We start from the raw sequence: 12,500 nt of genomic DNA, 5'->3' as shown, positions 1-12,500 counted from the left end.
CCGCTTTTGGACTGAAATGAATTTACGGATCAAGATCATTGATTCACTTACTGACTCACAGTGTCTGTTCTATTCACAGACTTGCGGTGAAAAATGCCACCCTGCTTCTGTCCGTGCTGAAGATACCAGACCGCAGTCATGCACAGAAACTGCAGCTGAAGGCTCTGGAAACAGTGCTTTTTGGACCTCCACGTGAGTAGCACTGGGCTTCTTGAATGTCCACAATACATTTGTGGTTATATATAGTTGTCAACATTTGAAGTGGATCAAAAAAGTTCATCAAAGTTGTCCTAAGAAAACTAAAAATTAATTTATAAAGTCCATATAAATTAATCAGTTCTGATTCATTGGCAAGAGTTAGTAAGATCGCTTCATTTCTGTGAATCAGTTAAAATGTCCATATGAAATGATCAGTTCTGATTCATTGGCAAGAGTTGGTAAGTTTGATTCATTTCTGTAAATCAGTTGAAACTGTCCATTTGAATGAATCAGTTCTGATTCATTGGCAAGAGTTAATTTGTGTGAATCAGTTCAACCTGTCCACTTGAATTAATTAGTTCTTATTCATTGGCAAGAGTTAGTAAGATCGCTTCATTTCTGTGAATCAGTTAAAATGTCCATATGAAATAATCAGTTCTGATTCATTGGCAAGAGTTGGTAAGTTTGATTCATTTCTGTAAATCAGTTGAAACTGTCCATTTGAATGAATCAGTTCTGATTCATTGGCAAGAGTTAATTTATGTGAATCAGTTCAACCTGTCCACTTGAATTAATTAGTTCTTATTCATTGGCAAGAGTTAGTAAGATCGATTCATTTCTGTGAATCAGTTAAAAATGTCAATATGAATTAATCAGTTCTGATTCATTGGCAAGAGTTGGTAAGTTTGATTCATTTCTGTAAATCAGTTGAAACTGTCCATTTGAATGAATCAGTTCTGATTCATTGGCAAGAGTTAATTTAGGTGAATCAGTTTAACCTGTCCACTTGAATTAATTAGTTCTTATTCACTGGCAAGAGTTAGTAAGATCGCTTCATTTCTGTGAATCAGTTAAAATGTCCATATGAAATAATCAGTTCTGATTCATTGACAAGAGTTTGTAAGTTTGATTCATTTCTGTAAATCAGTTGAAACTGTCCATTTGAATCAGTCAGTTCTGATTCATTGGCAAGAGTTAGTAAGATCACTTCAGTTCTGTGAATCAGTTAAAATGTCCATATGAAATAATCAGTTCTGATTCATTGACAAGAGTTTGTAAGTTTGATTCATTTCTGTAAATCAGTTGAAACTGTCCATTTGAATGAATCAGTTCTGATTCATTGGCAAGAGTTAATTTATGTGAATCAGTTCAACCTGTCCACTTGAATTAATTAGTTCTTATTCATTGGCAAGAGTTAGTAAGATCGATTCATTTTTGTGAATCAGTTTAAACTGTCCCTTTAACTTAATTTTGTTTCATTGGCAAGAGAAAAGGTGTGTTCAACTTCATGTCACATTGCGAAGACCAATCGGCATCTGACATGAAGCAGTGCATGTGGGTTAGAAATTTTGTCCGACTTGAGACCGTGTCGACGCCACGTCACTGCAACATATGACATCAAAGTACCTTGAGAGCGATTCGAGAGTCAGCGCATTCTGCTAATGCTAACAAATCTGTGTTAATATATTGTGTCACATGAAAAGTGACATTTATTGCATCTAATCCACCTCGTCTATCATAAAGTACGGAAACACTGCTCAAGCGTCACTACAGGAAGTGGAAAGTGTCCGACTTGACGGCTCCATTTTCAATTCCGCCCCCGACTGCAAATGGCAAGTCTTTCAGATCGGTCTGCGCGGCACTGCATGAAGTCGAACACACCTTTAGTAAATTTGATTCATTTCTGTGAATCAGTTCAAACTGTCCATTTGAATTAATTAATTCTAATTTTTTGGCAAGATTTAGTAAAGTCGATTTGTTACTGTGAATCGGTTCAAACTGTCCATTAATTAGTTTTGATTCATTGGTAAGAGTTGAGAAGTTTGACTAATTGCAATTAAACTGTTAATTTAAATGAATGAAATGAGTTGTTTGCAACATCACTCATAGCTGTTGAGTGTTCAACTCATGTTCATAGCTGCTGCGGACTATATTTTAGTGTGACTGAAGTGCTGACCAATTCTACTGAATTGTTAGAACTGTTTTCTTGATTCTTCTTCCTGTTTTAGATTTTTTAGATAACTGCTAGCATTGACATGTTCTGCTAAGCATAACAAGTTTTTCTGGATTGATGTTTTCAGAGGGTTTTCTGGATGAAGTCCACATTGCAGTATTTGTTCATTATGTGCTGAAATCAAGGAAAGGTTTATTCTGTTTTCTTTTCTCCTAAGGAAATATCTTATGCGTCTGAAAATAGCCAGACTTATTGGAGAACAAGAGCCAGGCAGAAGAGGCATGTCCCATTAATGTCAGCCATTACAGCGCGATACTCATGTACAGCTGGTGAAACAGAAAAGAGAAGGATGTTGACAATAAATAGGTGAAAGAAAGATTGATGGGGATGTAATGGTCAAAGGCATTCCATCATATGATTCACAGTTCATGTGAATGTTTTTACCTAGAGCAACCTACTTTCAGTCAGGGTCAAATGTTTGGAAGATGCTGGTGGCAAGAAAAGTGTTTTTGTAACAGCATTAGAAATAGTACCATCTTAATTCCAAAGGCTGTCGAAGACTGCATGTTGCTGGAATTTGTTGCTGGAATTTCAGCTCATACAATGTCTGCATGTCACAGATTATTTAAATAAATATAGTACTTTAACAGTACAGTACTACGAGTAGAAAATTAGCATTACATTGTAATAACATTGTAATAGGGCTGGGCGGTATGACAATATATATTGTTTCCACAGAATAAAATGTCTATCGTTAGAGATTTTGCTATATCGTGTATTTTGCGATATATATTCAATATATTGCACTAGTGACATTTCAGAGTGATGAAATGCATTAATGAGAATATAAAGAGCAGGATATGCCTGATGTTAAAGAGTTATAAGCGCAATATATCCTGAAAAGTAACTCAGCGCAGTGCTCGTACTGACTGGCACACTGCCAAAGTGTATGCACAGAAAGCTGCCTCTCAGAAGGCGATCACAAGTTTGTAACATGCTCGATGTTAAAAAGTGTTATTGAGCACAATAGGCAGTGAAAAAGACTAAATGCGGTGTCACGCACTGACTGACACACAGCTGAAGCATGTGCACAGAAAGCCGCCTCTCTCAGCATGCGAATGCGAATTCAGTTTTCTTTCACGTCTGATTTTAGCTTAAAGGTGCCCTAGAACTTTTTTTTAAAAGATGTAATATAAGTCTAAGGTGTCCCCTGAATGTGTCTGTGAAGTTTCAGCTCAAAATACCCAATAGATTTTTTTTTTTTTTTTCATTTTTTTAACTGCCTATTTTGGGGCATAATTAGAAATGAGCCGATTCAGGGTGTGTGGCCCTTTAATTCTCGTGCTCCACGCCCCAAGAGCTCGCGCTTGCCTTAAACAACATAAAAAAAAGTTCACACAGCTAATATAACCCTCAAAATGGATCTTTACAAAGTGTTTGTCATGCAGCATGTCTAATCGCGTAAGTACAGTGTTTATTTTGATGTTTACATTGATTCTGAATGAGTTTGAGGCTGTGCTCCGTGGCTAACGGCTAATGCTACACTGTTGGAGAGATTTATAAAGAATGAAGTTGTGTTTATGAATTATACAGACTGCAAGTGTTTAAAAATGAAAATAGCGACGGCTCTTGTCTCCGTGAATACAGTAAGAAACGATGGTAACTTTAACCACATTTAACAGTACATTATCAACATGCTAACGAAACATTTAGAAAGACAATTTACAAATATCACTAAAAATATCATGTTATCATGAATCATGTCAGTTATTATCACTCCATCTGCCATTTTTTGCTATTGTCCTTGCTTGCTTACCTAGTCTGATGATTCAGCTGTGCACATCCAGACGTTCTGCCCTTGTCTAATGCCCTTCATAATGTTGGGAACATGGGCTGGCATATGCAAATATTGGGGGCGTACACCCCGACTGTTACGTAACAGTCGGTGTTATGTTGAGATTCGCCTGTTCTTCGGAGGTCTTTTAAACAAATGAGATTTATATAAGAAGGAGGAAACAATGGAGTTTGAGACTCACTGTATGTCTTTTCCATGTACTGAACTCTTGTTATTTAACTATGCCGAGGTAAATTAAATTTTTGAATCTAGGGCACCTTTAAATGGTTGAATACACGCGACATACATTGTGTGGAGTATTCATGTAAAAACAGCCAGTTATGTCTCACTTTTTTAGCTTTAATAAGAATAGATTTATATTTAATTCATACAGAAGACTGCAATATTTTATTTATACATTAGATAAATGTGAAATAAACCTTTTGTACCTGAAAAACTTAATTTGTTTACTTAATTTTTTGTTACATTGTATTTGTCCTATTGTTTGTAATTTGCTTCTTTTTTCTTATTTTTAATAACAGAAATAATATAAAATATTGTTATCGTGAAATAAAATTTCTCATATCGTGAAATAAGAATTTGGTCATATCGCCCACCCCTACACTGTAACTTAATGAAAACAAAATATTTTCCAAATAATATTTAGACATATTTATAATATTAATTTACAGTATAAATTTGGTCTTTATACAAGAAACTATTTAGATACCTTTTAAATTTTAGGATGGAGGTCCCTCACCATAAGAAGGATCTTATTTGGAGTTACATGGCATCTAAAAGATTCAAAACCCTTGCTCTGAGTGGTAGCTTACTGACCCAAGTCAGACCCCCTGCGTGAAATAAATTTTGCCTTTATGTTATTGGTTAAAGATATTTTTCAAAAATGTGTTGTTTGTTTTTGTAAAGTCATACTAATTAAAGGAACTTGGTGTAATCCCTTTATATAGTGTATTCATAGACCAGTGCGTCTGTGAATTGTTTGTTCTGTCATCTGATTGGTTGATCCCTTCTGGTTTCGGATTCTGTTTGTTCGTTTCTTAATAATCTCAGCTATGGCAGTTATTTGCCTCTCCGGTCACTGTTTATACTGTTCTTCACTGTTCTAGACAATCTTACTAAAGGGGCTCAAGGTGTTGTATCACTAATGGAAAATCTGTGTACAGTTTTCAGCCACAGCACTTACACATGAAGAAATGAGAACGCTGTGCCATCCAACATCCCTGGAGCCGGTCAAAGATTATGTGTGCAAACAAAACACTCCTTTATATACATTCAAAGAGCTCTTTATCCAAACACCAGTGCTATAATTGAAAAGGAAATCCAAGACAAAAGTTTATCATATGCCGCCCTCAGTAAACCCACAGGAAATTTAACCTGATCCCAAATCAAGCTGGTTAAGATTGAGCGTCAAGGATTCAACAACGTCGGCACTAATATTATGGCACCGCTACTTGTGCCATCACCTGCCATTTTCCTGGGCAGGATGTGAGCAGATGGAAATAGCACTCGCTAATCCAGTCATCCAGATTCTCCCGTTACCCAGCTGATGTGGGGAACACCTCTCTGGACTCACTTCTGCACTCCAATGCAAAATAGATTAAGGCTACATCTATATTAATCATTGAAGCATTTCGCTTCAAAAATGTTCTCCGCTCACACTAGCGTTTTCATTCGTCCACACTGCAACACTTAAATCATCTTACTGCACATGCATAAAACGTAATAAAAGCTAACTGAGATGATACAGAGAGACCAGATATAATAAAGTTCTCATGCTATTCTTCTGTCACAATCATTTTATCTGCAAAATATCCCACCACTTACTGGTGTGACTAGGTCACGCTCAAAACCGCTATTCCATGTATGGCCTAAAATGCAATTGCACTTTTGCCGCAGAACAGCAATTTTCTGTCATCTTTGTAGGGTTGTAATATGAAGATTTATTTTTAACAACACTATGAAAATGAATAGCAGGCACAAGAACTGTATAAGCATAGATATCTATGGATATAATATGCGTCACGACTAAACGTGAATCACCCTTTTCGAATACTTCAGTTTTCTCAGTCCGCACTACAACGCAAAGGGAATTTTCCACGTCTTCAAAAAGCTCAGTTTTCACAGGACAAAAACACCATCTCAGTGTGAACAGAAGGCCAAAACAGAGAAAAAAATGTTTGCAAATGTATCCGGATTAATGTAGACGTAGCATAAGACAGATGTGACAGAGAAATATTGGTGTGTATTCATACATCCTGCATGGTTAGATCCAAACTGATAGCTTTTCATCACTTTTGGGACTTTTTCTAAGTAGATTACTACTTGTTTGTATTACCGTACTACTTCTTGTTCAAAGCGATCTGTGCGTGTGTTTTATGTCACGGTGTTGTGCAACCCTCACATGTGTTAAGCTGCAGTTGTAGAGACAGGAAGACAATCAGACTGAGCAGACCCTGATTTGATGTATTACGTTATTCCTGCCAAAAAATCCTTGACTCTTTTCCATTTACCTTTCTCATGCTCTTGGGCTTGTGATTTTGCTAGTTCATAGAAAGTCAAGTCAGTCCACATCGCACATTCTGGTAAAATCAGTCTGTTTTTTAAAAAGAATATTCCGGATATATATTTCGGATTTTTGATCAACATGATGAAGACCCATCAGTCAAATACTTTAACTGTTTTATTTTGGTCTCAAAAACAACATTGGAAATGGACGGTAAGAAAAGATTGCAGACATAAGCATTTGAAAGAAAACATTCATTTGCTCCTGCCATTTCAGGGTCAGCTGGGATCACAGATGGAATGTGTGTTGAAAAAGAGTCATAGTTCTCACATGACATCACTGTCTTTATAGTATGTCATACATTAGTGTATATTACAATAATATGTACATTCATTCACTACTGTTCTTTTTTTTTGAAGAAGAAGAAATGAATCAAAAGATGTCTGTTTCAAATAAATGCTGTTCTTTTGAACTTTCTGTTCATCAAAGAATCTTGAAAAAAATGTATTACAGTTTTTACGAAAAAAAAATATTAAGCAGCACACCTGTTTTCAACATTGATAATAATAATAAATGTTTCTTGAGCAGCAAATTAGTATATTAGAATTATTTCAGAAGGATCATGTGACCCTGAAGACTGAGTAATGATGCTGAAAGATCAGCTTTGCCAAGAATAAATTACTATATTAAAAAAGACAGAAGTTCTTTAAAATTGTAATAATATTTCACAATATTACTGTCTTACTGTATTTGTGCAGCCTTGATGATTCCTCTTTCAAAAACATTAAAAAATCTCACTTTTTAACTGTAGTGTACATGCCAATGGCACAAATCATAGAAAAACATATTTTAAAGGTGCCCTAGAACTTTTTTTAAAAAGATGTAATATAAGTCTAAGGTGTCCCCTGAATGTGTCTGTGAAGTTTCAGCTCAAAATACCCCATAGATTTTTTTTAATTAATTTTTTTAACTGCCTATTTTGGGGCATCATTAGAAATGAGCCGATTCAGGGTGTGTGGCCCTTTAATTCTCGTGCTCCACGCCCCAAGAGCTTGCGCTTGCCTTAAACAACATAAAAAAAGTTCACACAGCTAATATAACCCTCAAAATGGATCTTTACAAAGTGTTCGTCATGCAGCATGTCTAATCGCGTAAGTACAGTGTTTATTTTGATGTTTACATTGATTCTGAATGAGTTTGAGGCTATGCTCCGTGGCTAACGGCTAATGCTACACTGTTGGAGAGATTTATAAAGAATGAAGTTGTGTTTATGAATTATACAGACTGCAAGTGTTTAAAAATGAAAATAGCGACGGCTCTTGTCTCCGTGAATACAGAAAGAAACGAAGGTAACTTTAACCTTATTTAATAGTACATTAGCAACATGCTAACAAAACATTAAGAGACAATTTACAAATATCACTAAAAATATCATGATATCATGAATCATGTCAGTTATTATTGCTCCATCTGCCATTTTTTGCTATTGTCCTTGCTTGCTTACCTAGTCTGTTGATTCAGCTCTGCACTGGCTGCCCTTGTGTAATGCCTCGATCATGGGCTGGCATATGCAAATATTGGGGGCGTACACCCCGACTGTTACGTAACAGTCGGTGTTATGTTGAGAGTCGCCTGTTCTTCGGAGGTCTTTTAAACAAATGAGGTTTATATAAGGAGGAGGAAACAATGGAGTTTGAGACTCACTGTATGTCATTTCCATGTACTGATCTCTTGTTATTTAACTATGCCGAGGTAAATTAAAGTTTTGAATCTAGAGCACCTTTAAACTAAGAATATAATATGACAGCCCATGGATATTGGATGAAATGTAATTTTGGGGTGAACTCTCCCTTTTACTGTTCCTCAAGTGTTGTTTTTTGCTCTTTTTGGCAGCGAGCGAAAACAGCTTCTTGAAGGACTTGATGCTGGTGGTGTCCATCATGGTTGCAGTAGGGGGCTGCTGGTTCGCCTACATCCAGAACCGAAATTCTAGGGACCACGTGGGCCAGATGATGAAGGACCTAGAAGGGCTTCAGAGAGCTGAGCAGAGCCTTTTGGACCTGCAGCAGAAGTAAGCACTCAGTTTGTATAAATGAACAGAACATATGCTTAAAGTAAATAGCAGCTAGCAGGCCCGGAAGGCTTTAAAGTGGAACTGTCAAGCTCATGTTTCATGATGCACAGTTGAAAAAAAAAAAATGTTTTCTAAATCATCTTTGTGAGGTCGGAACTACTTCTCTAGGTGGAGGAACATCTGGTTGTAAGTTAGCAATGTAATTCCTGTAGGTGGAGTTTGAAGAACTGCATTGTAAACAGTCTGTCATGGATAGTTACATCACAACCCAAGCCAAAGAAACAAACCCAAGGTTCACTCTTTAGCTAGTAAGTTTGTACACACAAGGATTGCTAAGCAATGCTGTCAGGTCTAGTCTCATGCTAACACATGCTTAGTTAGTATGAGTTTGCTTTCAAAATAGCTTGATTAGTTTTAAACCTTTTTTCCACGATAAAGTCTGTTTGCTGTAGTTACCGTAAAGAAATTTCTTATTTGTTTATACACACTGAGGGATGAATATTAATCATGGTCTGGGGTAATTGACAGCATGCCAGATATCAGGTTGAAAATAACCTGGAAAATACCTTTAAGGTTTATTACTCATACATTTTAGTCTGGTTTTTCAATTTGGAGGAGTTATACTTATTAGTGTCTCCTGTCTTGAAATTCTAGACAGTTCCAGACACTGCAACAAAAACAGGATAGAGGATTTGAGAATGTGAAATATCTTTGTTTAGTGTTTTTGTCCAGTTAGGATAGTGGCATCACATTCAGCTTACAGCACAGGAGGCTACGTCACTCTTCTAATAGCATGATTCATCAGAGAATTATATTACATTAGTAAACAGCAGCCTTCCGTTACGCTAATGAGCGCTAATGCATATTACTTTATATTTCATTATTTTAGTTTACTTTATTACACAGGTCTCTGGAATACTCAATTCTGATTTATGTTTCACAGAATTCTTCTGTCAGACATTTTTGTATGACCAAAAATGGTATATATTGGGTGTTATCCATGGCAAAAGGAAAAGGAAAAGATAATGCTTTATTGAAATGCTAACGTTAACATACAGAAGACAGAAACTATTAAAGGGTTAGTTCACCCAAAAATAAAAAATTGTGTCATTAATTACTCATCCAAACCCGTTAGACCTTCATTCATCTTCTGAACACAAATTAAGATGTTTTTGTTGAAATCCGAGAAGTGTGTGACTCGTCCATAGACAGCAAGATAATCAACACTTTCAAGGTCCAGAAAGGTACTAAAGACATGGTTAAGACCGTCGACATGAATACAGTGGTTCAACCTTAATTTTATGAAGTGACGAGAAATACTTTTTTGCGCAAAAAAAAAACTTTATTCAACAATATCTTCTCTTCTGTGTCATTTTCATACGTTGTTTATGTCCAGCATTTCAGGTTCTATGTCAGAACGCTGACTCATTATTGGCCGGCTCCTGCGTCAGCTCATGTGATCAGCTTTGGCCAATACTGAGCCGGCATTCGGATGTAAACACGGAAGCCTTCACTGTGCTAACTGCAGCAACTGCGTAAGGATGATGACAGGGAAGAGAAGAAATTGTTGAATAAAGTCGTTATTTTTGTTTTGTTTTTGCGCACAAAAGGTTTTCTTGTCGCTTCATAACATTAAGGTTGAACCACTGTAGTCACGTCAACTGTTTTAATGATGTCTTTAGTACCTTTTTGGACCTTGAAAGTGTCGGTTAAATTGCTGTCTATGGACGAGTCATATAACTCTCAGATTTCATCAAAAATATCTTAATTTGTGTTCCGGAGATGAACGAAGGTCTTAGTGGTTTGGAACGACATGAGGGTGAGTAATTAATGACAGAATTTTCATTTTTTTGGGTGAACTAACCCTTTAAGAATACATGTTTATTAGGTCTAAAGGGACTTGAAATAAATGCAACAATGTCAGATCTACACTAATGTGTTATTTAAAGACAAAAAGAGGAATCATTGTATCTGGTGGAAATGATTTCATTTCCTACTATCTTTGTATGTTCAGGTCAAAAGACTCTTGCAGAGTGATACAAGCATCCCTCAAAATTCCTTAAATGGCAAAAGGACGGGCAGTGCTGTGCTGAATCCGGCTCGGAGTGTTTCAGACAGTCGCATTATCGTGCTGCATGCTCAGTTCAGCTGGCGCCCGCTGCGCTGAGGCAGAACAGAGAACGTGTCTCTGTCTTTTTTCAGAGGTCAGAGGTCTCGGAGAAGTTCACGATTCAAACATCCTTTCTTTACGGTGCATTAATTTAAAGCAATGGCCTTATAAGGAGAGAGATGCAGTTTGGTGATCTATATTAGTTTACTCAAGGAAAAGCTGTAGCGGAGGAATGTTTGTTGAATGTAATGTGATTAAGTCACTGTGTAAGTATGGCTGGTGTTACAGAGCAGCACATGGATCTGAGTTTGTGGCATTTCTGTCCTTCACTCTAAATCCCGTTTGGAACAGAGATCAGGACACCTCGTTTCCACTTTGGTTCTCACCACGTATGTCCCTTGTGATGCAACGGTCTATATCTATCTATCTATTAGGGGTGCAACCATTCTCGGTAAAAAATCGAACCGTACGGTTCTCCACTTACGGTTCGGTACGCACTTGCACCGCGGTCCATCTCGAATGACGACGCATCTATTGGTTGTTTTCTGTCTGGTATTGTCTGTCTGTTTTCCACCAACGTGGAAAACAGACAGACAGAGTTCAGATAATGTATGTTTCAGTCGATGGATGCGCAAAACGTTACAATAACGATAATCAAAAAGCGTGGACAAAACAGTCACTCTTTGTAAACTGTTAACTGCGAGTGCCGTATGCATAATGTCCTGTCATTTACGCCGTCATCACGCGGGTGTTGATAGTGCGCGAGCGCAGGTGAGACCTGAACAGCACACGTTGCTATCTGTGTTTAAACTAAACTCATTTAAGCCTTGCTGATTTAAATCTTCAAGAACAAGATGCGAAAGAGAACTCGCACGCGCTGTGAGAAGATTTGTGTGCGCTCATCCGAAGCGCGCACACGCTTATTTCAGTCAGCGCGCAAATACTGAGTTCTCTTTCAAGTCTTGCGCTTCAGCGGCCAAATTCATACAAAAATTATGTCAACATGCCCGGCTTGGCGAGTATCCTAGCAAACATAGTCGGTTATGTCTTAAGTGAACGTATATTAGTCGAGAAAGACAGCGCATGTGTAACAGTAGGCTATATATACTGGGTCGTGCATGTCTTAAAGGGAAAAAAAATATTCCTGCTGCCTGTTTTTAATGTTAAATCAAACAACAAATAACAAAGAAATCACTCACTGCTCTTGACTGAATAGTTTTTGTAACTTCAATAATGATTAATCTTTATTTATTTTATACAGTAAAGATAATATGCATGCAGTGTTATTTTATATTTGATTACTTTATCCATTTTCTGTACCTGAAAACTACTGTTAGATACCTGAAAAACCTGAAAAGCACTGTTTAATTTATTTGAATATTTGCTTTATTGTACTTATTTGTGATGTTGCTTGTAGTTTGATTGTTTGTTCTTATTTTCTTTATTTTTATTTGACAGTAGTCCTATTTTCCCTAAACATAGCACATACCGAACCGTACCGTACTGTCTGTCTCTCTGTTTATATTTATCTGTCTGTCTATCTATCTATCTATCTATCTATCTATCTATCTATCTATCTGTCTGTCTGTCTGTCTGTTAGTCTGTCTATCTATCTATCTGTCTGTCTGTCTGTCTGTCTGTTAGTCTATCTGTTTGTCTGTCTGTTAGTCTGTGTCTACCTATCTATCCATCTGTCTGTCTGTTAGTGTCTATCTGTCTATATCTATATGTCTTTCTGTCTGTGTTAGTCTCTGTCTGCCTGTCTGTCTGTCTATCTGTCTGCCTGTGCGTCTGTCTATCCATCTC

The 12,500-nt window shown here is 36.9% G+C and overlaps 1 protein-coding gene across 1 annotated transcript in view; it reads left to right on the top strand.

Annotated features, from left to right (window-relative positions):
- The window catches only part of stim1b (stromal interaction molecule 1b), a 45,079-nt gene that overhangs the window by 16,764 nt on the left and 15,815 nt on the right, over nt 1-12,500 (top strand). Inside the window, 2 exon segments of the mRNA XM_048166195.1 lie at nt 80-192; nt 8,404-8,581. Of these exon segments, the coding sequence (XP_048022152.1) occupies nt 80-192; nt 8,404-8,581 (291 nt within the window).

Source organism: Megalobrama amblycephala, linkage group LG18, assembly GCF_018812025.1.
Source record: "Megalobrama amblycephala isolate DHTTF-2021 linkage group LG18, ASM1881202v1, whole genome shotgun sequence".
NCBI classification, from domain to species: domain Eukaryota; kingdom Metazoa; phylum Chordata; class Actinopteri; order Cypriniformes; family Xenocyprididae; genus Megalobrama; species Megalobrama amblycephala.
This window is presented reverse-complemented; position numbering and strand designations above follow the sequence as displayed.